Below are 26584 nucleotides of genomic sequence, written 5' to 3'. Positions count from 1 at the left end.
GTTTTTTTTTTTTTTTTTGAAAATAGTCAAACTCTAATTGAATGGGGTTAAGACTCTTATACCAAATCAAATACCAGACACTCCTAGTTTAAGTAGGAGTAATAAACTCAATTCAAGTTTGACTCTGCATTTTTACTTATAAATAGGCCCATACCCCACATATAAATGACAGATTGATTATTTTATGCAATGAGCATATTTTTCTATCATAAGCTAATTCAGGCATTTGAACTAAAATTTTAAGGTTCATTTTGGTGCGTGATTTTTTTGTATTATATCATCTCTTTTTTTGATTATATTCAAAATTGTAAATACCGATAATTTCTTTTAAAAAAAATTAGGTTAGATGATTTAGACAACCTGAAATAAAATTGAAAAAAATTAGATAAAACTAGAATAAAATTTAAATTTAAAAAACCCACTCCAATATTTTTTTAAAAAATAATCAAAAATAAAATAGTACCCAATCATGCTTAAGTACCGAACCCTTTCCAATTACACGTGAACTTTTACCCATTGCTTTCAATTCACTTTCACTTGTGGAATTATCAAAGAAAAACCCCAAGTTGAATTTTGTGTAAATGCTAATCATATTCCATATATGCCTTTGGGCAGTGATACATGCACTATAAATACATTATAAGTGTACACTTAGGGGTGGGGTCCATACTTGTGGGTCCTTTCTAATGTGCATCAGAGTTGTACACTTGTAGTGTACTTGTTGTAATTCTAGTATTTTCCTATACCTTTTAGGCATGAATAAATATCGGCTTGATGTGATAGGACAACCGAAGACTATCATATCAGTCTCCAAAAAAATTTATTAACCATATATCTAAAAGGAGGTTAATTAAGTATACGTTAATATAATGCGAAATTTAAAATTTAATAGCCACACAAATGTAATGAAAACAATAAAGACAATCGAGAGGCGGGACATTTTGAATCAGCTTTTCAACGTCACCAAATTTGTTTCGATCAAAATTCGGAATTAACGGTTATATTTTGACAATATCAATGTTCAAAACATGCGGAAACTCGAATAATCATTTTACTGCTTAACCTTTAAATTAAAATTTACAACTAAATATGTTTTGACACTGGATTTATCAAATTTACCAGCAACCATCTTCAACATTCGATCTGATGGTTGTTGTCACTAAATTTCTCCGATTTGCGGTCGTGACCATCAAATCTCGGATGGCGGTTGGAACTTGGGGTGGGGGTAAAGCAGAGGGTGTTGCAATTTATTGTTTTGTTGAACAACATCAGCGGCAAAGGAAAGTGAGAGTATAACGTACGTACGGATAGCATTGCTCCGGTATAACCATAATAACCCTGTTGGTTCGGGCAAAGAGATGCTTTACTCTTTTCTCTCAACCATCTCGTTTGGTGAAAATTGTGAGAACAACAATGGTGAGCACTACCAATACTCAAAACAATGCCTCGGCAGCGGCTGAGACGGTCGGCGGCAACGATGACATCGTAACAGAGATCCTCGTCCGTGTCCCGGTAAAGCCTCTTCTCCGCTTCAAATGCGTGTCCAAGCGTTGGCTGTCCCTCATCTCCGACCCTCACTTCTCTCGCCGCCACCACCACCACAACCACCGCCGCACATCTCTCTCCGGCATCTTCCTCCGCAGAAGAACCCCATCACACTTCCAGTTTGTCTCTCTTGATGGAACCCATTCTAGCCCTCCATTCACATCCCTCGACTTCATTGCCCGCAACATCGATGACCCTGCGGGTATCAAGATTATACAGTCCTGCAATGGATTGCTCTTGTGCCGTAGCGTCAACAATATACTGACAGACCAGACCCATCATTACTACGTTTGCAATCCGACCACCAAGCGCTTCTCAACGCTTCCTCGTCTTAGTATTGAAGGACCCATTACCGTATTTGGCCATTCCTTGGCTTATGATCCCTCCAAATCGGCTCATTACCAAGTGGTTTGTGTTCACAGCAGTACTGCCTCAGTGTATGTTTACCAAATCGAGATATACTCGTCCGAGACTCGTGCTTGGAGGCCTTGTGGCTCTACGTTCGTCGCGCCGTTCGACATTGTGTTCGACAGCGGCGTGTTTTGGAACGGGGCGGTTCACTGGCTTAGTCCCTCGGGCTCTGCCCTGTGTTTTGATGTTGACAAGGAGGTTCTTCTACGAAAAATGCCGAGTCTTCCGGGTTCAGACGCTTGGGGAAAGAGGAGGTTCAGATATTTCGGAGAGTCTGGTGGCCATTTGCATCTCGTTGAGGTCTACGGTTCTCGCACAACCCAATTCAAAGTCTTTGAGATGGCGAGGGACTACTCTAGGTGGTTTGTGAAGTACGAGGTGGATCTTAGCTCAATTGTTGTCGCATTTCCAGAGATTGTTCGGGACTTCCTCGACCCACGTGACTCTTGTTACTATGCGTTCATTATAGTTTTTGTTGTTACCAATGAAGAGGAGGCAGAGCTCTTGTTGCACCTACCTGGTAAGATCATATCTTATAATCTTAGGGACAGGAGTTTCAAGAAGCTTTGCGAGTTAACACCCTATCATAATGAGACTAGGAGTTCGTTGCAATTTGGATGGCTCGATGCATATCAATATTTCGAAACTTTGGCTTTTGTTTGATTTTTTATGTGACTGAAAGTTGTTTCATAGTTGTCACCTTTCAAGTCATTGTGGATTTCATTTGGTGCCCATTATTACTTGCATTTCCAGAAAATGTTGAATTGCTAAGTTGTGGATATGTATAAACTCGACTTGATCATGTAATGCTATGCTATTTGTATGTATGGAAAGGACCTGTTGAATGTGGAATAATATCTAATTAGGAAAATGAATTGTTGGGCCTAATTCATTAGATTCAGAAGATAGAATGTCGATTGGCTCCTTGGAAAATGATGTACTTGTCTAAGAGTGATAGGATTACCCTTATAAAGCGCACATTTTCCAACTTGCCTACTTATTTCTTGCCCCTATTTTCTCTCCTTGCGGGTGTTGCAAATTACATAGAGAATCTTCATCGTGATTTCTTATGGAAGAGTATTTGGCGGACTAAGGGTCCTTTGAGAGCAGCATTTTTTACTGGTCCGCGGCCTTTGGAAAGATCCTACCTATGGACAATCTAAGGAAGTGACATGTTATTGTCGTCAATAGATATGCTATTGTGTAAGCACTTAGATTTTCTTGTTCTTTTTTCTCTTTCTAGCTAGGTGTTTCTCTTGTATGCTGTCTTTGTACCTGAGTAGCGCTTTTCGCTTTTCAATGATATTTCGATTACTTACAAAAAAAATAAAAAATAAAAAATCATTAGATTGCTTATTGTGAACTGTGAATTTAGATATTCATCATTACACTTGTTAGTGATTGGAATATTATTAGACAGTACAGATTCAAGAAAGATAGCTTGTGTTGGCTTGTTGCTTCAGTCCTAAACTGGATCGATATCATTGCCTGCAATCACTATGGATGTGTCTTTCATGGTTATGATAGGACTAGAGAGGGATAAGTGAGCCGAGAGAAAGACTTTTCAGAGTTTCTTTATTCTCAATCACTATTGAAGTGCTAAAATTTTCAATTGAAGCAAACGTGCTTCCACAATGTCACTTCACCAAATAAATGTCAATCAGTCACACTTAAATGGGGAAATAAGCCATCCACCTATCTATCATGGCAGCACACTCCTTAACCATGTATTCTGCTGCAAAGTGGCCTGCTCCCTGCACGAGGAAGAAGAATATATGAAACTTTGTTTAGATTTCCACTTGTAGACATTTAGATTGAGGAATCAAGTTCAGGATTTTCTTGCCTTTACAGTCACAAATGTCAAAGTGAAATACTCATTGATCAACTTCTTTGTGTATCTGCAATTCCATGAGAAAGAGAAAATGTTTCAGGCTACCGACATCTTGAGATTGGATCATGGGAGAGAGAAAGTCGGGGGGGTGGGGGGTGGGGTTGGTCTTAAGGAATTAGCTACTTGAGAGACTCACCCTGTAGTTTGACCACCTAGTGACCATACTCTCCAGCTTTCATCTGTAGACAAACCGAGAGAATTTATCCATTCTTGTGTGCCAATGTGTGGAATTGACATGTCGTGATCACCGCTGTTGGAATTAAAAGATTGTATTAGCCAGTATTGTTGGTAGCTTACATTTGCTTGCATATATTGTTGAAATTTTGCTTGGCAAAAGTAAATAAAGAAAGAAGAATGTTGAAGTTTTGCTGCATATATTGGGTGTTCAAAGTTTAGGCATTAGCTATACAATCATATATATTTTACTATGTGATTGATGAAGGAAAAGGCAGGATTATGCAGTCCCAAGTCCTAGATGTTCTTGATGTGAATGGACTGTCTAAAGATGTGTCAAAAAAAAAAGGCCATGCTTGATAGATGTAAGTAGAGGTTTAGAGTCGAAATCGATTAAGAGTTTTCATGCTCAAGAAATCTATGAGAATAGCCCTAGATATTGAGAGATAAAACAATATTTGATGTACATTTTGTTGATTCTGCATATCATGGAAAAGTTTTTACATTCACTATCAACAAAAAAGTTCATGAAAAATGAAAACAGAGGTGCTACATTTTACCTGTATATCAAGAATCGTAGGTCAGCATTGGTGAGATTTCGATGATAGCCAACAACATTAGTGACATCCTTAGTATAAGCTAAAGTGGTGTTACAGTATTGCCAAAATGTTTTTGTCCCCTGGAAGAACATCGCAAAATAATTCTAGTGATTCTAGGTTATGACTGTTGGATACTATGATATATGTGATTCACTTGCATGTACCTGTCGAACACCAAGAGCCTCTTGGACACCTTTGTTATTCGCCCAGATGTAGCACAGCATATGGTTATAACTCTGACATGAGTTGAACAAATGTGTTAATCACTTGAGCTTGTATCAATTGAAATATTATTGGGATACAGTTTTCCTTCAAACTGAGTTGTGTTCATAATGCATGTGATTCTCGTCAGTTTAATAGATTGAGTTGAAAAAAATTTCTTTAACCCAGTTTAGAGAAAAACTTTGTATATGTTATTGCACACATAAAGAGAGAGAGGGAGAGAGAGAGTTACACGACACCAAAGCGAAGGGCTAGACACTTTCGAGAGGTATCTTTGGACCGACTCTACGTCTTCATTTGGCGCTGGCATTGCATTGCTGCAATATGGTTCCAAAATGTGTACCAAATTTATATCATTTGTCAGCTGCAAATTCAAAAGATCACCCATTATCAGTGGATATGGAAGTTGATAATGAAACAAGTCTAAATAAGGACAATTTTTGTGATCTTCTAACCTTACTAATGGCAGCAACGTCTGAGGTGCAGTCATAATTGGTAGCATCTATATTCACATAATTGCCGTTGCAACTTGTTTTGGCCGACTAAAAAGCATGAAAAATGACAGACTAGAGTTTAGTAGAAGATATTCATTAGAAGTAAGACAAAGAAAGATCAAAAAAGAAGAAGAAGAAGAGAACACCAAATTACCTTGTAGAGTTGATCTGATATGAGAGTAAGCCGATGAGCATAAGGGACTCTTGCATTCATGTCAGTGAATGAATCTGTCACTGGATTTCCAAGCACATACCCCTGATAAACCATTTAACATCATTTAATCAACCAAACTTTGAAGATTCAGAATCATAATGCTTGATTTTAACGTTTTTTTTTAGAAAAATGAAACCATAGAAATTTATTGTAGGAACAAGATTTAAAGTCATCCGGTTTAAATGAGAAAGATAGTTAGATCATTTACTTTGAGGTTAAGCAATGGCACAGTTCCACCTTCGTTACCTGCCACAGCATGATGAAATGAAATACCAATTTAGACAGACAGTATTTAGAAAATTATAAGTGTTTTATTTCAATGAAAAAAAAAATTGGTTCTATGGCTACTTGGGTTGTTTAGTTTGAATTAACTTACAACTAAAAAAAGAAAAAAAGCTATGCTTAAAAAATAAATAAATGGGTTAAATACACTTAATAAGCCCCCTGACCTATTAGCAATTTTTAAAAAACCCCCACGTATTGACATGTGTGACATTTGGATACATCAAACTATTATTTTGCTGTAATTAAGTCACTTTTATGTCATTATTTCAAAATTACCCCTATTTTCTTAAACAAAACTATAAAAAAAAAAAAAAAAAAAAAATTTCATGCAAATTCTTTCTGTACTAATCGAACCTTATTCTATGTATTTTAGCAAAAAAATAACATTTATTTATTTATTTAAATTCAATTACTTTTTTTTTTTTTTTTTTTTTAAAGAAAACAGAGATATGTTTAGAAGAATGACATAAAAGTGACTTAATTTTAACAAAATTGTATTTTGATGTGTCTAAATGTCACACTTGTCAGTTCTTGAGACTTTTTTGAGAATGATTGTTAGTTCGAGGGGCTTAAGTGTATTTAATCCTAAATAAAGATTAATAAGAATATATTCATTCCGAACAAAATTTTCCTTCAAAATGGATTGGAAAGAAATTCCTCAAACTCAGTCTATTAAACCGATACACGTATTACCTATCACTATTTGTTGCACAATCATCGGAATAGGTATTCCGGAGTAGGAGTCGCCACCGACATAGAGTTGATTTTCCAAAAACTGAGGGTGTAAATCCAACCACTGCAAAAAAAGTTTGAAATTAGCAAGACAATGAAAACACCTCAATCACTGCATGAAGTTTGAAACAGAGACATCTCTTCTCTCACACCTTTATTAGAAATTCATAGGCTTGTGCTACAAATTTATAGTCGTCCATTTCATAGCCTTCCTGGCTTTCTGAATAAGAGAACCCAGCTCCAACGGGTGCATCCAAATATATGATGTTGAGGCTCTGAAAATCATAATCACATTTCATCAAAATGGGGGAAAATAAAATAAAAAATAAAAAAAATAAAAAATCTATAACCATAAATTTACAAAAAGCAGTTAAATTGCACACCTGCGTCCATGCCCATGGGTTATCCTGAAGTGCTGGTAGGCTTCCATTGTAGTTTCCAAGTGTGAAAGTTAAAGGACCTATATAATAGAGACGTATAAATTTGGTTGTTCTTCATGAAGAAAATATTGTGTAGATTCACTAGTCATATTATATGTACTGCCACTTGGGCCTGATTGAAAACATGAATCCCCTGTAAATGTAGTCCGAACTAGTGTCGGCTAAAAATTAGGTTTGACCCTTATCAGAATTAAGCTTGGCCGCTCATTCATATTTCGGCCCGATATGAAAAACCATGATTCCGTCCCTGTTTTTCATACCCTTGTGAGTATGTGACAACCCAAGTCTAGAAATCCAACTGTAAGTCAACACAAATGTGACCTATTTTTGTGGGCTCAAAAAAGGATGACAGAAGAAAGTGAGAAGCTAATAAGGGGATGAGGGAAAAGAGAGGGAAAAAGTTCTTAATTTTCCCCTATTTTTGGTTGGGATTAATTGAAAGAGGGATACCATAATTAAATCATTTTTCTGCAATTTTTCACTTGATAAGGGAAAAAGATGAGTAAAAACATACCACTCTCAAAGAAAAACCCGGCGAGGCTAGAGCAACCAGGGCCTCCAGTGATCCAAAACAGGAGAGGGTCTCTCGAAGGGCTTCTTTGTGACTCAACAAAGTAGTAAAATAGCTGCACTGTCTCGTTATCTCCTACACCAATATATCTGCATTCACAAAAATCCAACGAAAAATAGATTAGTGTTTTTTATACACAGTTTTTTTAGAACTTAAGTTCTAATTGTATTTGAATCACATAGCGTTATTAGGTTGCTCTAATACCATTTTGTAACGATCCAAGAAGGCACTAGTCATGGACGGAATTAGCATTTGGAATTTGTAGGTAAAACTAAAAACAATAAAAAAAACAAATGGGAAAAACATAGTGGCTTGTGGGGTTCAAGCCGGCTTCACTCTAACGCTGGTCACATTTGCGGTATCACTCTCCCTAACAACCAATGTGGGACTAAACTGGCATATGTTTTTAGAGCACGTAATTCTTATATGTGAGAATCAAATGCTGTGATGATGAGATATATGAGTTTAATAGATTAACTCAACAAAATTTGAAACAATCAGTTGGTCTTAAGAGAGAACAACTCTTAACTCACCCAGTTTCAAGCGTGAAGGGTAGCTCGCCGTAGCCCGGTAGAGCGGTGACGATGGTTGAGGTGTTTGAGGCGGAGGCTGCTGCCACTGAGAAAACCAGTAGAAGAAGAAGAAGACGCAAAAGTGTTAGAAGTTGCTGTTTAGTTGCTTTCGGTGCCATAATTTCAAAATGCACCAAAAGAAGTTAAAACTCTGTTTTTGGATTGAGATAAAGCTGGAGAAAGATCCCAGAAGCTGGATTTATATACTTTTCTTTAATCTCTCTTTACATCATTTTCAGAATCGATATTTATGCTACCTGTAGCTGTAAGTCTCAAATCTCAGTTGTTTTTTAACTGTATTTAGCTAAAGGTCAGCGACCCCAGATGACCGTACGTTGAGCGTTGCGTTCAAGACATAAGGAAGAACCTTTGGTAACCATTTTTTTTTTTTTGGGTAATGATTGGGAGAAGCAATATTTTCAGAAATATTGCTTGTCCATGGCAAAATGGTAATATAATAATATTAGATTTTTTTGGTATTCAAGGGGTAGCTCAATCGGCTGGGGATCACGCCTCGTGAAGCGGAAGTCACTAGTTCGAATCCCGCTTCCTCCTTTTGGGTGGACATGTCAAAAAAATAAAAATAAAAAATAAAATAAAATAGACCTTTTTTGAACTTCTTTCTATAGCCTATTTTAGAATTTTTTTTGGGCATTTATCTTTGGGACAAAGATCCTCTCCAATTCAAATGAATTTGAAAGGATCCAATTAATTTTATTTGAGGGCTAAAATTGTCTTTTTATATTTTTTATAAACAATTTTGCCCTTTAAATAATACTAACCAGATCCTCCCCGGTTCAAATCCTCCTGTTCATTTGAACCGGAGAGGATCCAAATGCTTGTCTTTGGGTCATTTTTCACTCTCTCTTAAATAGATTCTCAGACAAACGTTTCTTGCAAGCCCTTTCCTTCTAATAATATTTCTAATCCTGCTTTGATCTTCTCTTAAATTGACTGTCTTATTTTCATGAACAACATTTTATAGGCTAATGTGACGACCGGGTCCCATCACTAACCTGTATATATATATAGAGAGAGGTTGTTATAATATGTATGGAACAAGGGTTTATCAATCTCTGGGACAATTAGCTAAAGCAGTGGATGTTGTAACGAAACTGATTGAAAAGAATGTGGAATTGGCCATATTAAAATTACCTTTTTGGGAGGTCCATTTGATGTCCAAAAATTGCTCGGCAACAATCCAATCAAGTGGGGGAATGTTTGGGTGGAGCTGGATTTAAATGTTGGCTAAGAAGAGTAGCTACGAACCGTGTGGACCATCCCCATAGAGGTGGTGAAGGGAGGATCCCAATTGATAGAAAAAAAAAAAAAAAAAAAAAAAAAAAAAAAACCCTGCACTTCGAAGAAGTAGAAAGATGAATAAATATAGTGATAATTTGATTCTTTGCGGTTTTAGTAAATATGATAGAATATTGACTTGTGACAAACCACGTGTGTTGGTACAATTTTCGATATGAAGACATGTCGTCTTTAGATGCGCTCTCTCCACAACCTACAAGACAAAATGATTAAACATAGGAACTTGTTGGGTGTGTCGACGGGGTTTCACTCCGAAGCCTAAGCAGTATGGTGATGTGTCGCCTTTAGATGTGCTCTCTCCACAACCTACAAAACAAAAAGATTAAACATAGGAGTTTGTCGGTTGTGCCAACAGGGCCTCACTCCGAAGCCTAAGTTAGATTTTAGTAGACAAATATCAGGGAATGTGAGTGCATAGTAAAGTCATAGAGATCAGAGAATTTTGATACCTGGGGTAGTGGCATATTTATATGCACGTAGTTCTAATACATTTAGAAATACTCCGATCGTAATTCAATTAGGATTCTAATCCTAGATTGTGTGGGATTATATCTTATCTATTGAAGAGTCCAGTTCGAGTAAGACTAGTCTTCAACCGAATTCAAACAAGTGCCTTATCTCATATCTTGTGGAATAAGAGATTATCCCAGAAATTCAAGGATATAGTCTTTTTATCCCCTTTTAGGGATTATGGATCGGATCTTCCCATAATTCCTTGCGACAATTCCGGGATAAGTATTCCAGCGTATTCCATCCATATCTTCTCGTGGTGCTCATGAGAAAGTCGTTCCCGGGACTAGTAATGTCCCGAGACTTATCAATTGTGCTTATCTTCGACCCTGATAGCCGAGGATATTCATTAGATTCTATAAAGAATATCTGAGGTAGTTATGACCGACCTGATCTTCATGGGCATTTCTTCGAGTCGGTTGGGCCGATTGGGTCCCCAAGCCTGACCGTGAATTTGTTTGGGCTTTGAGAATGATAATTTTCCCAACAACATGATATTGTTATGTCAACTATAATCAAATTTAATTATTTAGTTATTAATGTGATAAGTGTCACGTGAACTTACAAAATTAGTGTGACAGTTTACGTGAAACTATCACGTCAATTACAGTCAAATTTAATTAATTAGTAATTAACGTAGTAAGTGTCACATAAACTATCATTTCAATTTTTTTTAAAAAAAAAAAAAGAAAAAAGAAAAAGAAAAAGATGTAGAACATCTAAACAGCAATGCTGCGTGCATTCTTATGGAAGAAGATTAATAAATCACTAAACAAGTGGATTTCTAGGTGGTGATTTTTCTGTAAGAAAAAAAAATATATAAAAATCACCACCTAGAAATTGAATTGTTTAGTGATTTATTAACACATTGGAATTCCTTGTCTGGTGAAGACCTGACTATGCACGTGCCATGTGGAGAAGGACAAGACATTAGCATATGCAGTAGTCCGCGGGTGGTTACTGGAAAAGTTTATTAGTTAGAAAATTTTGGTGTGTGTATATATATATATATATATTGTTGACCTGCTGTTCACCTGCTGTTCCTAAAATGAATTACCGGTCGACTGGGGACTAAACATAATTTCGGCCTTTAAAGAAAGATCCTACAAACTCATTATTGAAAAAAATTATAAAAAGATATAATAAATTAATTAATACTATGACATTTTTTTCTTCTTCATGTTTTTGGTAAAATCGAAAATACTTTCAGTGAACCAGGAAAATCTCATTTAAGCTGCGTAAAATGGTTTCCTTTTTTTAATTTTTGTAAACCATTTTTTGAGTTTTAACTTCTTCTTCTTCTTCTTCTTGCATGTGCACTCTCTCGCAATTCATTGTCGCCAGTTTTTGTCGTCTCCACTGTTGTTGATTTTCCATACGAGCCAAACGTTAAAAGATGTTAAGCTGAAATCATTTTTCAAGATAAAATATTTTACGTCCAAAAAAATGAAACCTTAGTGTCATTTCTATCTTGCCAATAACATGGTTGCGAGATGTCCCTTCTTTTACTAGGCATCCCATAATCTATCTAGATTAATACTGTAAATCCCAATGTCAACTTGTCATTGGATCATGAACTTGTACATTTGTTTGGTTAATGTTTGTTGGGAATAATTTTATTCAAACCGGCCCATATGAAGAATCATGGGCCTTCAAGTTAGTACCGGTTCAAGGAGAATTGGCGACCTTAAAGCCGAGACAGTAAAACTCTCGAAAAGTCCTATTCTGGGAGATAGACACCCAAACTAGTCATCCTCGGAAAAGCTATTCTCAAGATTACATGACAAGAGGTACATCCTAATTGAGTTTGAGAAATGTAAACATTCTGAGACTGAGAGTCAACTCACTCAGACAAGGCTTGAGATAAGCATGTCTCGGGAACTCAAGTCTCATTCAGCCGAAGCGCGAGACAAGCATGTCTCGAAAACATAAGTCTCATTTCGCCGAGGCCTGAGACAAGCATGTCCCGGAAATTCAGGTATCAACCTCATTCAAAAAATTTGGATTAGAACCCTACTCGAAGTTGAATTGAGGTAGGAGTCACAATCTAAGTCCAATTAAAATTCCTTGAAGAATCTAGTCAACAGTCATATTTCCAGTAGAATTGGGATAGGACTCACAATTCAAATCTAATCCCTAAAGATCCATGAATCCTTAAAGATCTAAACCATATCCTACGTCTACTAAGGAATCCAAGTCCAAATCATACTCTGACGGCACTCCTAGGTCAAGAATGAGCAAGAAATCTAATTCAGGTTGATTCTACTTCTTAGCCTATAAATAGGCCTCTATACCAGGTATTAACACATACATATTATTTTATGCATAGAACATACTTTTCTATCAGAAACTGACTTACGTATCGAAACAAGACACTACTAAAAGCGTGAAGAACATCAAATAACACGTCATTCACACCGTACCGAAAACTATCCTAACAATGTCTTTATTGGGGATTAGGACCAGTGCAATACCCCTACCTTATTTGAACAATTTAGAGGGTAGGGTTATGTAAGTGTAGAGGAGGGTCTCACTTGTTTGGACATTTTGAGCCCTACTTGCTTCACCTATTTGAACACCCCTCCAAATAAGTAGAGTCTTTTCCTACGCTCACATATTCCTACTATATTGTGGTACAATAAGGCAGGATAGGATATATTCCTAGTATATCTCTAACCCTTTATTAGACCCCCTATTTTATGAGCTGTTTTCATTATTATTATTTCAAACTCAACCGCAATTCATCAAGCATATACCATGTACTTTTTAACGCAAGGATAACAGATCTTTTATCACTTAAAAAGATAAAATAATGGCAGAAAACGAATTTGCTGGCGTTTAATTTAGTCACGTTCTCCTTTTCTTTTTCTTTTTCTAAACAAAAAGGGTAGGTGGGAGAGGGTCGGCACTTGGCACCATCATCTATAAAAGAACAAATGTGTTTTAAAAAAAAAAGTTAGGTTGGAGGTTCGCTTACTTTGGGTGTTCAATTTTTTAAATCTAAATTAAACTATTATTTGGTGTGTGAATTTCGAGACAAATAAAAATTTTTGAATGATTGATAGAGTTTAAATTGTATTTAAAATCATATTTTGGTGATAGTTGTATGAGAATATTTTTTTTTTCACGGAAAACAATTGTAAAAATAATTGGAGGTATGAAAAATTGTATAGAATGATTAGAGGTATGAAAATTAGTGTAGAATAATGATTAAAATAATTAGTTTTTAATATGAATGTATTATAAACAAATAATTATTAATATAAATAAATATGTATTTTTAATCTAATAAAAATATGATTTTTTTTAAATCCAAGAAAAATCGAACACCAACACAAACTTCCAACATGTTCTCCAAGCTTCACTCTCTCGCTCTCTCCCCTGTTTCTCTCTCTACATTTTCTCTTTCAAACAGTCAACTTGACCAGATCCGAGCGGCAATGGAGGAAGCATAGGAGTTGGTACGCGAAGGACACGAAGGAGCGGATGGCGGGCGTTGAGCACCTACACGAGGTGCTGGAGGGCTCGCGGAAGAGCCTTGAGTGAGGCAAAGATGACAACGCTGGTGGACTGTTGCTTGGATCTCCTCAAGGACAATAACTTCAAGGTCTCTCAAGGGGCTCTCCGATGACCACCTCAAGCTCCACTTCAATGCACTTGTCCCCGCTATCATCGATTGCCTTGGCCAGAGACGTCAATGGAGTTACGAAGTAAATTTTACACGTTACTATAGATTTCAGTAACGCGACAAAGAATTATTACATTACTGTAATTACTCATGTGTAAAATTTAACACGTTAGTATTCCCATGTTTTTTTGTAGTGCAAGCAACCCGTCCGCGTGAATGGAAAGATCGGTGAAGTGAATGTCTCACACGTGCTCAACAACCTGACAGATGGGTTGCTTTCTTAGCTCGTTTGCCACCAAAAACCGCCGTAGCCAGAACCTCGCCAGAAACCTTGCCAGAAACCACACCCAGCATTGCCGGAGCTCCAGGCATCCCATTAGCAACAGCGTCGATGCCTTAATAGCGAGGGAGGAGGCCTTGGACAAAACAATAGGGGTGGGCAAATTATCCGCCTACCGACCGCTTACCGAACCGAACCGCCATTGACCGCCTACCGACTTTAACCGACTAATTTCGGTTCGGTAGTCGGTATAAAATTTTATTCCGAAAGTCGGATCGGCAGCCGAACCGAATCAAACCGCCTTTTAAGCCGCAGCCGAACCGAACCGTCTTTTAAGTGGTAACTGAACCGAACCCGAACCGAATGTTATTCCAACCGATTAACCGAACCGACATAAAACGAAACGATGTCGTTTTAGTAAGAACGAAATGTATGATCATTTTTTTTTTCCTTTAAAAAAATCAAAACGACGTCGTTTCATTACCCATTTTAACCGAATGTTAACCGATTTAACCGACTTAACCGACCGCCTATTAACCGCCTTACCGACTTAACCGACCGCCTATTAACCGCCTTACCGACTTAACCGACTGTCTATTAACCGCTTAACCGACTTAACCGACCGCCTATTAACCGCTTAACCGAAATAAATTCACCGACTACATTCTGACAAAAGTCGGTTAACCGACTTAACCGCCTACCGAACCGACGCGCGTTTGACGCTTTGAAGAAGTCATTGGCTGACTTGTGTTGGAATTAAAGAAGTGCCTTGGAATTTGGTGTGAATTTGGGTTAAATGGGATTATATTATATATCTGTCCTTATTTGCAAAATCCGAACACTATTGCAAATAGAATTCCAATTCTATTTGCATCCAAACATGTTATACACGTCTCTTATGTCTAATTAAAAATTAAAAAAAAAAAAGAAAAAAAAGAAAAAAAAAAAAAAAAAAGAGGGGTGGCTGACCTTGAAAATAATCACAGATTCACATATCAAAGCTAAAAGTTGAGCAAGAGAGAGGGAGAGATTAACCTCGAAGTGTGAGCTCCACGGGTCAATCACCTTAGTCTTTTGGTACGGATCATAGATATTCTTTGTTCTGGTTTGGAAAACATTTTCCAAAATCCCAACAAATATATGTTAGGGTTTGGTTTTTATCAAAGAATTGAAGAAGATAGGAAGAAAGGCAGAAAGAGAGAGCATACGTTGTGGTGGGGCTTGTATACTCGTGGAGGTTGTCATTGGCTGGCTCCAAAGCGGTTTTGTGAGAGCATATAGCTGTGGAACTGCCTCCAAATGGGGGTAGCCGGCAACTCCATTTTGTCCAAAGGGATGGCTGGAGCTACCTCCCTTTTTTCTCTTTTCTTTTCATTTTTTTTTTCAATCTTTTAAAGCCTTTTTCTTTTTTTCTTTTAAGTTTTATAATTTTTATTAGGCATAAGACATGTGTCGGTTTCTTAGAAAGTTAAAGTGGACTTCTGTCAATTTTTGAACTGAAGTACCATCTCTATTTTTAGCTATAAATTAATAAGGTACATGGCACAAAAAATAAAGTAGTTAAACAACAAAGGGTAAAGGGTTGAACGTATTTAACTATAGTTTAAAAGAGAGATGTACCAAAAAAAAAATAAAAAATAAAAAAAAATGTATGCATATTAGGCCTCTTTCAAACAATGAGCTAGTTGGAATAATTCGGATTTAGCCTCTTTATTGATAGCTTCCTCCTTTCAATAGAAGTACATGTAGAAATAATATTGATTACACAGAAAGGCTAGAATAACGACTAGGACTCTAACTAGAATGATAATTAGGACTCTGACATAATATTGGACTTAACCATGTTTTCTGCAGCAAAATAAATTACCAAATAAGTTGGATCAATCGCACCTAAAGAGGGAAATAAGCCATCCATCTATCTATCATGGCAGCACACTCCTTGACCATGTTTTCTGCAGCAATGTGGCCTCCTCCCTGGGCAAAGAAAAAGATTATATATATATATATGAGACTTCGTTTAGATTTGAACTTGTAGACATGATTTAAGATTGAGGAACTGAGTGCCGGTAGGGGTGAAAATGCGGTTATTATATTTTTATAACCACAATTGTCTCGCCTTTGACTGTTAGCAATTATTTAAAGCTATAACCATTTTTACAATTAGGCATTTTGGGCTTATTCTTGGGGTGTTGGACCTTCATTAGACCTCTTTTTTTGAGTTTATTTTTCCCCCCAATTATATGGTGTCATTTAAAATCCTATATGAAACGACGTTTGTGTGTGTATATGGGGGGAGGGGGGGGGGGGGGGGGGTGCTAGGGGGTTAGTAACTACCTCTGCCTATCCCTAAAATCGCTAACCACGGCTAGGCTAACCGCTTCGTCCTAGGTAATTAGTGGTTATTAGGCGGTTATTATTAACCAACCGCCTTTTCACTCCTAATAGTAAGTGGATGACTTTTCTTACCTTCAAGGTCGCATATATCAAAGTGAAGTTATCACTAATCAACTTCTTCGTATACCTGCAAGTCCATGAGAAAAGAGAAGAGATTTCAGGCTACTGATATCTCCAGATTGGAAAGAGGGGGGAGAGGGATTCTAAGGGATTAGCAACTTGAAACCCACCCTGCAGTTTGGCCATTAACAGACCATACTCTCCAGCTTTCATCAACGGTCAAATTGAGAGACCTTATCCATTCTTGTGTGCCAATGTTTGGAACAGTCATGTCATGATCACCACTGTTGAAGTTAAAAGATAGTGTTAGCTATATTTTAACAAGTCCTGGCCTTGATGCTATTTGTGGCCCAAATAGAAGAAGAAAAAAGAAAAAGAAAAGAGAAAGTCCTCCATGTGAAGAACTCCCTAAGATCTGTGAAAATAATGTTTTACTTGATAGATGAAAGAAGAGGTTTAGGGTCAAAAACATTTTAAGAGTTTTCATGTTCAAAAGTTGCTGAGTCTATTGCCTTAAGATATTAAGAGATGAAGCCAATTTTGATCTGCTTAATGACTAAAACATTTTGTCAATTCTGCATGTTGAAACATATAATAGGATATATGAAAGATAAAGAAAAGAGAGCGGAAGCATAGAGAGAAGAAGACTGATAAAGACCGTACCGTTAGGACTACATCTTGAATATATTGGTGTGTGATAAAATTGTATTACAATGAGTGATATTTATAGAGGGATTAGGAGTGGTGAACAAGAAAATTATAGACTAAATAAGGAAGAGATTAATAAACCTAGCCTAATTGAGAATGAAAACAGAGGTGCTTAAGTATTGTGCTAAGATTTTACCTGTATATCAGACATCTTAGGTCTGCGTTGGTGAGATTTCGATGATAACCAACAACACTTGTGACTGTCGAAGTATAATCTAAGGTAGTATTACAGTATTGCCAAAAGGTTTTAGTCCCCTGCCAAAACAGAAATTTCTTTGTCATCCTATGTTTTGACTGGATATTATGACAGAGAATTGCTGTTTTGTAGGCTGCCATACGACTTGGGTGGCATGACAGTAAAAATCAGTCATTATTGATTTAAATGCTGATTTTTATTGTTAGGTCAGCCCAATTATATAACAGTCGTATAACAGTCTACTAAATAATGTTACTCATTATAATATATGATACAATGCATATACCTCTCGAACACCAAGAGCTTCTTGGACACCTTTGTTATTCGCCCACACATAGCTGAGCATGTGGTTATAACTCTGATAAAAGTAGAACCATTGTGTTAGTTACTTCAATTTCTTTCAAATGAAATAACTTTGCTTGTTGATACAATATCCCACACACCCCACACATACACACAAAGTAGTTTGGCTTATTTCTAGTGTGAAAATCTATGGAGATCCTCCCGTGCAAAAATTAACAACAAAGATTATCTACCACAAAAAGAAAATTGGAGTTGTACCTCGTCTTTCTATTTTTACAGTTAATTTTTGCACAAGAGATCTCCAGTAATTCTTAGGAAATCTTCATTTACAACCCCAAATTTTTCATCACTTTTGCAATCATAACCTCAAACTTTAACAAGTTTCAATATATTTAGGGTATCAATCTTTTAATTTTTTTCAATTTCAGCCCTATGTTAGAATTTTCTATTAAATCCTATTAAAATTCTCAAAATACCCGTCATTTTTTTAGGAAAAAAAAATTGCAAGGATTTAGGTGTTGGTAAAAATTTAACGGAATTTGTAAAAATACCTATGCATGAATCTTTGAAATTTTTTGTAATTATTTTATTATTTTTTTTTTTAATAAAAAGTACTTTGGGAATTTTGACATAATCATTTAATGGAAAATTCTAACCAATGTTGAAATTGGAAAAAAAAAATAAAAAAAAAATGAAAGATTGACACTAAATTAATACTTTTCAAAGTTTGAGGTCACCAGAGGTCACCAAGGATTATAAGCGAAGTTTTTCCTTTCCTCTTTTACTGAAAGTAAGCCAAACTTGAGAGAGAGAGAGAGAGAGAGAGAGAGAGAGAGGGGTTTACCCGACACCACAAGGCAGAGGTAGACTTTTCTGAGAGATATCTTCGGACCAGCTCTACGTTTTGATCATTTGGTTCCGGGGATCCACTCACACAATTTGGCTCCAAAATGTTTTGGGTGTTTATGTCTCCAATCAGCTGCAAATTAATTAAATGATCACCCGTTTGTCAGTGCTTATTAATTAATTACAAGTTTTGATGATTAAATAACTCTAAAAAAAAATAATATTATATCTCTCATCTGTGATCCTCTAACCTTGTCGATAGCATCAATGTCTGAGGAGCATTGATAATTCCCAGAATCTACATCCACATAGTTGCCGTTGCAACTCTCTTTTGCCGACTACAAATTATGAAATATGTAAAGGAGTTTAATTAGAATCAAATACATTTAGTACAAGATCGAAATCTATCACAGCTAAGAAAAATTGTATTAATATTCTAATATAATATTAAATTTACTTTATAAATAATAATTTAACATAGCATTAAAACAAAGTTTACGAGTTTAAACCATGACTTTAATTACCGTTTATTCTACATTTTATTCGAACCAAAAACACCAAAGAATATTTCAAAGTTATATTAATAAAAATGCTTTACCAAAAAAAAAAATAAAAAATTGACTATTAAAAAAAGTAACAGCATATATTTCCTCGTGAAGCCCAAAATTTAGGTTACTTTAGTGATGGTTCAATACATACAACTACTGGATCTACCTAAAAAGTATCATATGATCTAGATCAAATCACTCGACTGAATTATCCTAACCGTACGTTTAAAATTGAATGGTCATGATTAGATCGCTCCGATATACTACATTCATTTACTCATTACTTCAAAGCAAATACTTGAAGTGTGTGGGTCTTTTAAATACCAATTTGATTTTTTCTTTTTTCCATGTGAGTCTCTTTATTCATTGCTCTTTAATACCTTCAATTTCAAATATTTTCCAAAACACAAAATATATATATATTAATTTTGAATTTGTATGAATTTCTTTGTAGAAAATTTTGTTCATTTTCAAGAAATTACCTCGTAGAGTTGATCTGAGATGAGAGTCAGCCTATGGGCATATGGGATTCTTGCATTCGCATCAGTGAATGAATCTGTCGCCGGACCCCCAATCACATAGCCCTGATAAAAGTTCAACAATATCACATAATCCTAATAAAATATTTAAATATATATATATAACTTTGAAAATTGAGAATTATAATGCTTCCATGTTTTCTGAGAAAAGAATAGAAAGTTAGTCAAAAGTCCATCCTCTTTGATTGAAAAAATATTGTTAGATCCCAGTACCTTTAGATTAATCAATGGCACGCTTCCAGCTTCGTTACCTGCAACACCGTGATGAAAATCAAATGCCAATTTTAGAGAGACAGTGCTTTTAGGACAAGTAGAGAATTTAACAAAGTATTAGAGTCAGACGTTTTAGGTTCGAATCCTAATTCTGTTAATTCACCTCTCATTTAACTAAAATATCCCATATGTCCGGCATTACCTATTAAAAATGAGTTTGAGTCACACGTGAATAATGGTGTTAGTATTAATGATCAAATGATGAGATTTACCCCTTCTTATGAGCTTAAATTTTTAGAATAAATGGTGATTTAATTGACATAATATCAAAGCCAGAGGTCATTTGATTATTGATCAAATAGTTCACACCCTGACTTCGTTATTTCAATTAAATAATCAACATGTTGGACCTCACCTATTAAAAATAAAGTTTGAGCCCGTATACGTGAGGGGGAGTTTTAAAATATTGATCAAATAGTTAAATTTACATCTTTCTATCAGCTTAAACTTTTGAGATAAGTGGTGATGTAATACAACACCATAATGAAAATCAAATGCCAATTTTAGAAAAACAATACTAAGCAAATTCCGAGTGTTCCATATCAATGAAAAAAGAATGATAGGATCTTAATTATAAACTAACGTGTGTGGCAGTCTACCCAATACTTACTACGTCAGCATGCAGTTAGATAATTAATAATTATATTTGATTATGATTGACATGACGATGCCATATATATGAACACTACCACGATATTTATCACGTCAACCACTAAACGACTATTGAATTTGTTTGTAGATAACGTAGCAGTGTTATTTGGCTTTGGTTCGTAGGGAAAGGAGTGGGTGGAGTTAAGTAGCTAGCGGTCTACTAAAAACATGAAGATTAAAGAGAAGAGGTAATAAAGTTTTGGTTCCAATGAACTTATATAATTACCTATCACTATCTGTTGCACAATCATCGGAACAGGCTTGCCACCGAAGGACTCGCCGCCGACATATAATTGATTGTTCAGAAACTGAGAGTGTTCGCTCAGCCACTGCATATATATATAAAATTTGAAATTAGTTAAAATAAATTTATAAGTTTGAAATACCAGACACCTGCTCGATCTTAACGAATCTCTTATATATTTTTCCATTTTATCTCGCACCTTTTGAAGAAATTCGTAGACTTGTGCCACATATTTATAGTCATCCATTTCATAGCCTTCCTGGCTTTCTGAATAAGAGAATCCAGCTCCAACGGGTGCATCCAAATATATGATGTTGAGAGTCTGGAAATCATAATCACATTTCATAAAATAAAAAAAAAAAATGAAAAAAAAAAATGAAAAAAAAAAAAATAAAAAACTCTCCAAATATTAATCAAGTCCCCATAAAATGAGTGTGCACTTAAATACACACCTGCGTCCATGCCCATGGGTTGTCGTGAAGTGTTGGTAGGCTCCCATTGTAATCTCCAAGTTTGAAAGTTAAGGGGCCTGCATAATAGTCAGGTATATATAAAATGAAAATTAAAGGATTAAATTTATTATTTTCTACTAATTTCAGTTTTTTTTTAAATAATTAATAATTTAACATGATATATTATAACAGGGATTCGATCCTCGAAAATTAAGTTTTCACGGAAATTTAGACACTTTAAGAGAGAGGAGTTGTGGAGTTCACCACCTCTAGGCAAGTAGGCTCGATATATATAATATAATGTCTTGAGTAGTAGGTGGGCTTGATACCCTAGACTACTTCGGGCAAGTGGGCCTCACAATACCCTTTTTAAACTATTCAAATTTTTATGAAATTCTAATAACCTAATTGCACAGAATCCTCATCCATCAAGACAAAGATTTTGAATTTAACTCTTGACTTCACAGTTTATCGTTTATTTTAATTAAATATTTTACGTATTAAGTCTCACAGGTTTTTTATAAAAAAAAAAATGACCTCTAGTAATAGGAACTTAATTCCTCCAACGTTAACGTACATAATCTATAAATATGTCATATGTTCTTACATATGAAAAACATATGTTTTTTTAATTGTAAGAATAAAATATATTTACTCTTCCAACTTTGCCTTTGCAATAAAAAAAATAAAAAAAATAAAAGTTGTATTTTTCACATGCAAAACAAAGCATTTTTATAGAACAGGTCAAAGGAAAACTATGTCCAAAAGCAAATATTGGGCAAGTCATTTATAACATATGCCCATTATCCCTAAAATGAATATATATATATATATATATATATATATATATTAAAAAAAACAAAAAAACAAAACAAAACAAAACAAAAGAAGAAGAGGAGGGGAGGAGGAGTATTATACCACTCTCAAAGAAAAAAGGGCCAAGACCAGAGCAACCGGGGCCTGCAGTAATCCAAATAAGGAGAGGGTCTCGCGAAGGACTCCTTTGAGATTCAACAAAATAGTAGAAAAGCTGCACCGTCTCATTCTCCCCTACACCAATATATCTACATGCGCAAAAATCCAACATTATATATTTCTTTTAATTAGATCAATAAAATTCCAACATATATATATATATATATGATTTCAAACAATCTGTTGGGTCAAAGAAAACGCAAAGTTTTATAAATCCTTCAAGCTAAGAAAGAGAATCACTCACCCAGTTTCAAACGTGAAAGGAAGCTCGCCGGAATAACCCGGTAGGGTGGTGACGATAGTTGAGGTGTTTGAGCTACAGGTGGCTATGGCGAAGAAAGCAGCCGAAAGAAGAAGTAGACGTAAACCCATCCAACAAGGTTTAAGCAAAACTCCTGCTTTTGTTGCCATATTCATTTTATGACGTCTCACGAAAAGAGCAAATCTTTCTTAGGACGTTGCCTATATAATTACAGAAATATTTCAGAAGGGATTTGGTTTGGATCCTGGGACGTTGCCTATATACGTATATATTCATTCTTTTGAGCATCATAGTCGGTGCTATTGCTAACGGTAAGTCCCCTCAGAGACCTACAAGACTACCAACCATTTGGGTAGAGAGGCAATAGTCAACGAGAAAATAAATAAAGGAATAGCAGCTGGTTCTTTTTTTTTTTTTTTTTTTTTAGGCAAATTCTTTTTTGTTTTTTTTCTTAATCAAATAAGGGAAAGGGAATACAGGGATTCTAGGCAAATTCGTTGTTCCTATTTATATATGATTTTCATATTAGACAGGCTGGACTTTTTTTTTTTTTTTTTTTTTTTTTATTAAAGAAATGTTACTTTTCATAATGAAAGTGTTAAAATATTACTTAATATAAATAGTTAAATTCACATTTTTTTTTATTAATTTAATCTTTTAGAATAAAAGATGATTTACCACTAATTACTTGTGAAAGGTTGATGCCACCTTGACCTGCAGAGTCGAACTGAAGGTCTGGTGAGAGGTTAAATTCAAATTAGATAGTATTATTGTCACTTGTATGTTATTTAGCGTCGTAGTCATAATAGGTTGGGGAGGTTGGGGGGGTTGGGGGTTTCGATTCAAAAAAGTCACGTGTCCCTAAATTTACGGCAACATAAAGAGGCAGAAAGTATATTAAGATAATTTAAAATTATTTGTCTGAATTTGAGAGAATTCGAACGGGTAATTGTGAGAGACTATTTATGAAATTCACCTGACCGAATAAATGATTGAACAGTCCAATTTTTATTTGGTCAGGTAGGTCCATTAAATGGTATTTCACAATTACCTGCTTAAATGTTCTTAAATTCATATAAATAATTTGAGAGATCGTTGTCCAAGATAAACTGCAGAACTTCACTTGGAGTGTATCTTTTGAAATCTCAAGGGCATTTTGGGGTTCAAGTTGAATATTTTAAATAATTATGGGCATTTAAAATTGCCGCCAACGAAAAAGATGAAGATAAAAGTTAGCGTCATTAAAATATTATGAGAGATGAAAGTTTATACGTAATACACATCTTCATTCTTCTTAATATACTCTTGAATTGGCCAGAAAAAATGTATTCAAATTTATCAATAAAATTTGAGTTTAAATTTGAAAAATGATGGGTTCAATTTTAAGGCTAACAAGAAAAGTTAAATGGATAAAAAGTTTCATTTTATGAAATTTTGTTTTTAGAAAAAGTGTTCTAATATGGGCTATGAGTTCGAACACTTTTTTTTTTAAGAAAAAAAAAAAGGTTTTAATATGACATAAAAAAAAAATTATTAGTATTTAGAATATATATTTGAATTCATAGTGTGTTGTAGATTCGTTGCCATAAACATCCACTTATGAATGTGTTTAGACGTTATTTAAAGTTTATTATGTTTTGAAATTCAAATTTTATTATTATTATTATTATTATTTTAATGTTTGCCGGATTTGTAATCCATGTTTTTTATATTTGTTGGATTTGTAATGTTGTTGAATTTCATTGCAAGAAAACTCTTCTCATTTAATTGTCTTATATGTAATTCCTTTATTATTATTCTTATTTTTTTCAATTTCTTTTTTCTTTACCAACTACAGATAAATGGTGCAAAAAGTTAAATAATGTATAAGATAAAAATTTCATGGCAAAATAATTAGCAAGTAATCTAAACAATAATGTTCAATTATAGATAATGCTTTTTTGTATTTACTAGATACAGGAATAAAAACTTCAATGCCCAAAACATCTATTCTCTCGTATGCAGATAGTAATTATATAATACGAATATAAATATAAATATTTAAAAGTGGTAATCGTATTATGCGTATATAGATATATCGTTAATTTTTTACCATAGACTATGTAGCTTTAATTTTTATACAATTTCAATCACTCACTAACTGCAAGAAGGTACAATTATTACAATATTCTCACAAAGGCCTGTTACAATTGTCTCCTTGAGCCGCGAAACAGACAAAATGAATTAACATGACAATAATTGTGCGTAGTCAACAGTCATGGTATTGCTACTTGTATTTCCACGGAGAATTATGGGCCTGTTTGACAAACTATTTCTAACCTTCGATTTTTTCTTTTTTTTATTTCTTTCAAAAATATCAAATTAAAAATATTTTAATTTTTTTATAATTTTTATATTATATCAATTATATTTTAATACTATTTAAATAATAAGAGGCTGTCCAGTACATGCAGGAAGACCCAGTGAGGCTACATTTTCGTGAGCTTTCAGCCCACCGAAAGGGTTCATCGCTGTTATGTAATGCACAGTGTTCCTCCTTCTCCTAGAGTTGGCAATGGTGGTAGTGGCCGTTGCAGTAATGGTGGCTGGAGACAGAGTAGCCATTATAATTATCTGAAAAAGAGAAAGAATTAATTAAAACACTTGTAAAAACACTTTGGAAAAAGCAGAAAATAATTTTAAGGAAGTGCTTAGAGTGATATATAGGAATATGGGTTGCCTCTTTTGTTAAGTTTGTGAAGTACAAAGATAGAGTGAGGGAAGCAAAAGAGAGTTTGTATGGGGAGAGGGATAGAAGAAAATGGATAAGATGAAGATAGTATGATTGGTGGACAAGCACGAATTAAGATTAGAAAAAATATTTTGCACCTAACAACAATTTGTAAATCTATATATTTATTCAATGAATACTCTGTTTTGTAAAGTTAGCCAAAACAGCTCAGTTTCTTTCACCATATATATGAATCTTAGCAAACCTCTCCCAAAAGAAAATATGAGCTTTCACAAACCAGGGATGTATTGAATTTCTAAAATTCATGCATATCTTGTTCACTCACGAAAACATGCAAGAGACAGAACTTTCTCAAGAAAGCTAGTACCTTATATTCATGCATAAACCAAAACCCGAGAAACTCGTGTACTCATGATAGAATTGAAATGATCAATGATGTACAATTGAAATGCATCTACTAAGCCAAGAGATTACAACTGAACAGAGCATAATTCAAATTACAAAAAATATAAGCTATATCCTATTCTTTGGCTGTATCAGAAGCGGTGTGATCATCTTGAGCAACTGCAGGCTTATCCTCTGTTATTGGAATTGTATAGCAAACTGGAATTTGAGTCTCTATGTGGATACAATGGCTGATGTAGATTCTGAGTTGGAACATTTTGCGGCAGGAAGAGACGAGCTGGAATTTATGGGATTGGTCATCTTAACATAAACTGCCTAAGGAGTTGGAGATTGGACACCTACAACATTTCATATACGTGCACGGTCATATACTAGCGAGTTTTTAACTGTACACAAGACAAAAATCAAACAAACCAACAGAAATCCAACTACATAAACCTTACCCACTAAATAAATAAATAAACACGCAGGGAACAGAGCAGCTTGTTTCGATCCTCTGCGACTTACCACGTTCGTCAGTGGAATTCTTCAAATAAAGAGAAAATCACAGTTAATGAAGCACCCAATGGCTCCAACATGCAGTTGGGGAAATGAATGCCCGTTGGTTGGGGAAGGAGATGCAGAAGGTGGAATTGAATGGGATATGCGAAATACCTCATTATGCCGTTCCCACGAACTGAACCGCTGCCCAGTCATCCAGATCCGGCCGAGACCCCTCCTGAAACACTAGTGAGATCTGGAAGGTCATGAAGAGCAAGTACCTACCGAGAAGAGGGAGAAAGAAGAAGGGTTTCAACTAAGAATTGGAGTCTTCTGGCATCTTCTGATGTGTTCATCTGAGGGTCTGGGTGGAGAGTATGAGTCGTGAGTCTTTAATCAGGGTTAGATGCAAAGTTTTTAGATTTTGGCGGACAAGGTTTAAAATTTGAAAGATAATCTCTGCACTCATTTCTCATAATAGTTCCATAACAAGTTGACATGACTGGTAATATTTTATTAATTTTTTATAAAAAAAAAAAAACAAAGAAAATAATAAAATATTACCAATCACGTCAGTTTGTTGTGGGACTGTTGTAAAAAATGAGTGTATGGATCATTTCTCAATTTGA

The 26584-nt window shown here is 35.1% G+C and overlaps 3 protein-coding genes and 2 long non-coding RNA genes across 5 annotated transcripts; 1 reads left to right on the top strand and 4 right to left on the bottom strand.

The window, feature by feature from the left end:
- The first annotated feature begins 1143 nt into the window (after nt 1-1143).
- On the top strand, nt 1144-2727 carry LOC133866618 (F-box protein At5g07610). Its single transcript, XM_062303203.1, has one exon. The coding sequence runs from the start codon at nt 1414-1416 to the stop codon at nt 2617-2619; it is 1206 nt and encodes a 401-aa protein (XP_062159187.1). The 5' UTR covers nt 1144-1413; the 3' UTR covers nt 2620-2727.
- A 773-nt stretch (nt 2728-3500) lies between these two features.
- On the bottom strand, nt 3501-8369 carry LOC133866826 (serine carboxypeptidase-like 13). Its single transcript, XM_062303478.1, has 14 exons — nt 8112-8369; nt 7522-7667; nt 6951-7027; nt 6720-6842; nt 6529-6631; nt 5759-5796; nt 5491-5592; nt 5298-5384; nt 5075-5206; nt 4785-4856; nt 4582-4700; nt 3984-4097; nt 3800-3854; nt 3501-3710 (listed from the first exon to the last, which is right to left on the bottom strand). The coding sequence occupies exons 1-14, from the start codon at nt 8267-8269 to the stop codon at nt 3627-3629; spliced, it is 1410 nt and encodes a 469-aa protein (XP_062159462.1). The 5' UTR covers nt 8270-8369; the 3' UTR covers nt 3501-3626.
- Nucleotides 8370-9551: 1182 nt separating this feature from the next.
- LOC133865719 (uncharacterized) lies at nt 9552-15135 on the bottom strand. Its single transcript, XR_009899795.1, has 3 exons — nt 15097-15135; nt 14924-14990; nt 9552-9776 (listed from the first exon to the last, which is right to left on the bottom strand). It is a non-coding gene; the product is annotated as an uncharacterized LOC133865719 (long non-coding RNA).
- A 435-nt stretch (nt 15136-15570) lies between these two features.
- LOC133866745 (serine carboxypeptidase-like 13) lies at nt 15571-22572 on the bottom strand. Its single transcript, XM_062303373.1, has 14 exons — nt 22322-22572; nt 22021-22166; nt 21103-21179; nt 20850-20972; nt 20633-20735; nt 19696-19733; nt 19426-19527; nt 18647-18733; nt 18394-18528; nt 17533-17604; nt 17187-17305; nt 16513-16626; nt 16355-16409; nt 15571-15862 (listed from the first exon to the last, which is right to left on the bottom strand). The coding sequence occupies exons 1-14, from the start codon at nt 22492-22494 to the stop codon at nt 15779-15781; spliced, it is 1428 nt and encodes a 475-aa protein (XP_062159357.1). The 5' UTR covers nt 22495-22572; the 3' UTR covers nt 15571-15778.
- Nucleotides 22573-25513: 2941 nt separating this feature from the next.
- LOC133865212 (uncharacterized) lies at nt 25514-26377 on the bottom strand. The gene is made up of 3 exons (XR_009899669.1): nt 26130-26377; nt 25919-26001; nt 25514-25813 (listed from the first exon to the last, which is right to left on the bottom strand). It is a non-coding gene; the product is annotated as an uncharacterized LOC133865212 (long non-coding RNA).
- Between the last annotated feature and the right edge of the window lie 207 nt (nt 26378-26584).

The sequence above is a fragment of the Alnus glutinosa genome, chromosome 4 (assembly GCF_958979055.1).
Source record: "Alnus glutinosa chromosome 4, dhAlnGlut1.1, whole genome shotgun sequence".
Taxonomy (NCBI): Eukaryota; Viridiplantae; Streptophyta; class Magnoliopsida; order Fagales; family Betulaceae; genus Alnus; species Alnus glutinosa.
The sequence above is the reverse complement of the archived record's forward strand: the minus strand, read 5'-3'. Positions and strand labels throughout refer to the sequence as shown.

Bases quoted from the DNA above. Each gene is read 5' to 3' on its own strand.
- LOC133866618 (XM_062303203.1), top strand. From the start codon at position 1,414: ATGGTGAGCACTACCAATACTCAAAACAATGCCTCGGCAGCGGCTGAG.
- LOC133866826 (XM_062303478.1), bottom strand. From the start codon at position 8,269: ATGGCACCGAAAGCAACTAAACAGCAACTTCTAACACTTTTGCGTCTT. The intron at 4,701-4,784 runs GTACATGCAAGT...ATGTTCTTCCAG, and splicing joins AGGCTCTTGGTGTTCGACAG to GGGACAAAAACATTTTGGCA. The intron at 3,855-3,983 runs GTGAGTCTCTCA...ATGGAATTGCAG, and splicing joins CTAGGTGGTCAAACTACAGG to ATACACAAAGAAGTTGATCA.
- LOC133866745 (XM_062303373.1), bottom strand. From the start codon at position 22,494: ATGAATATGGCAACAAAAGCAGGAGTTTTGCTTAAACCTTGTTGGATG. The intron at 22,167-22,321 runs GTGAGTGATTCT...TTGCGCATGTAG, and splicing joins CCTTTCACGTTTGAAACTGG to ATATATTGGTGTAGGGGAGA. The intron at 19,528-19,695 runs GTACTGGGATCT...AACTTTTATCAG, and splicing joins TGCCATTGATTAATCTAAAG to GGCTATGTGATTGGGGGTCC.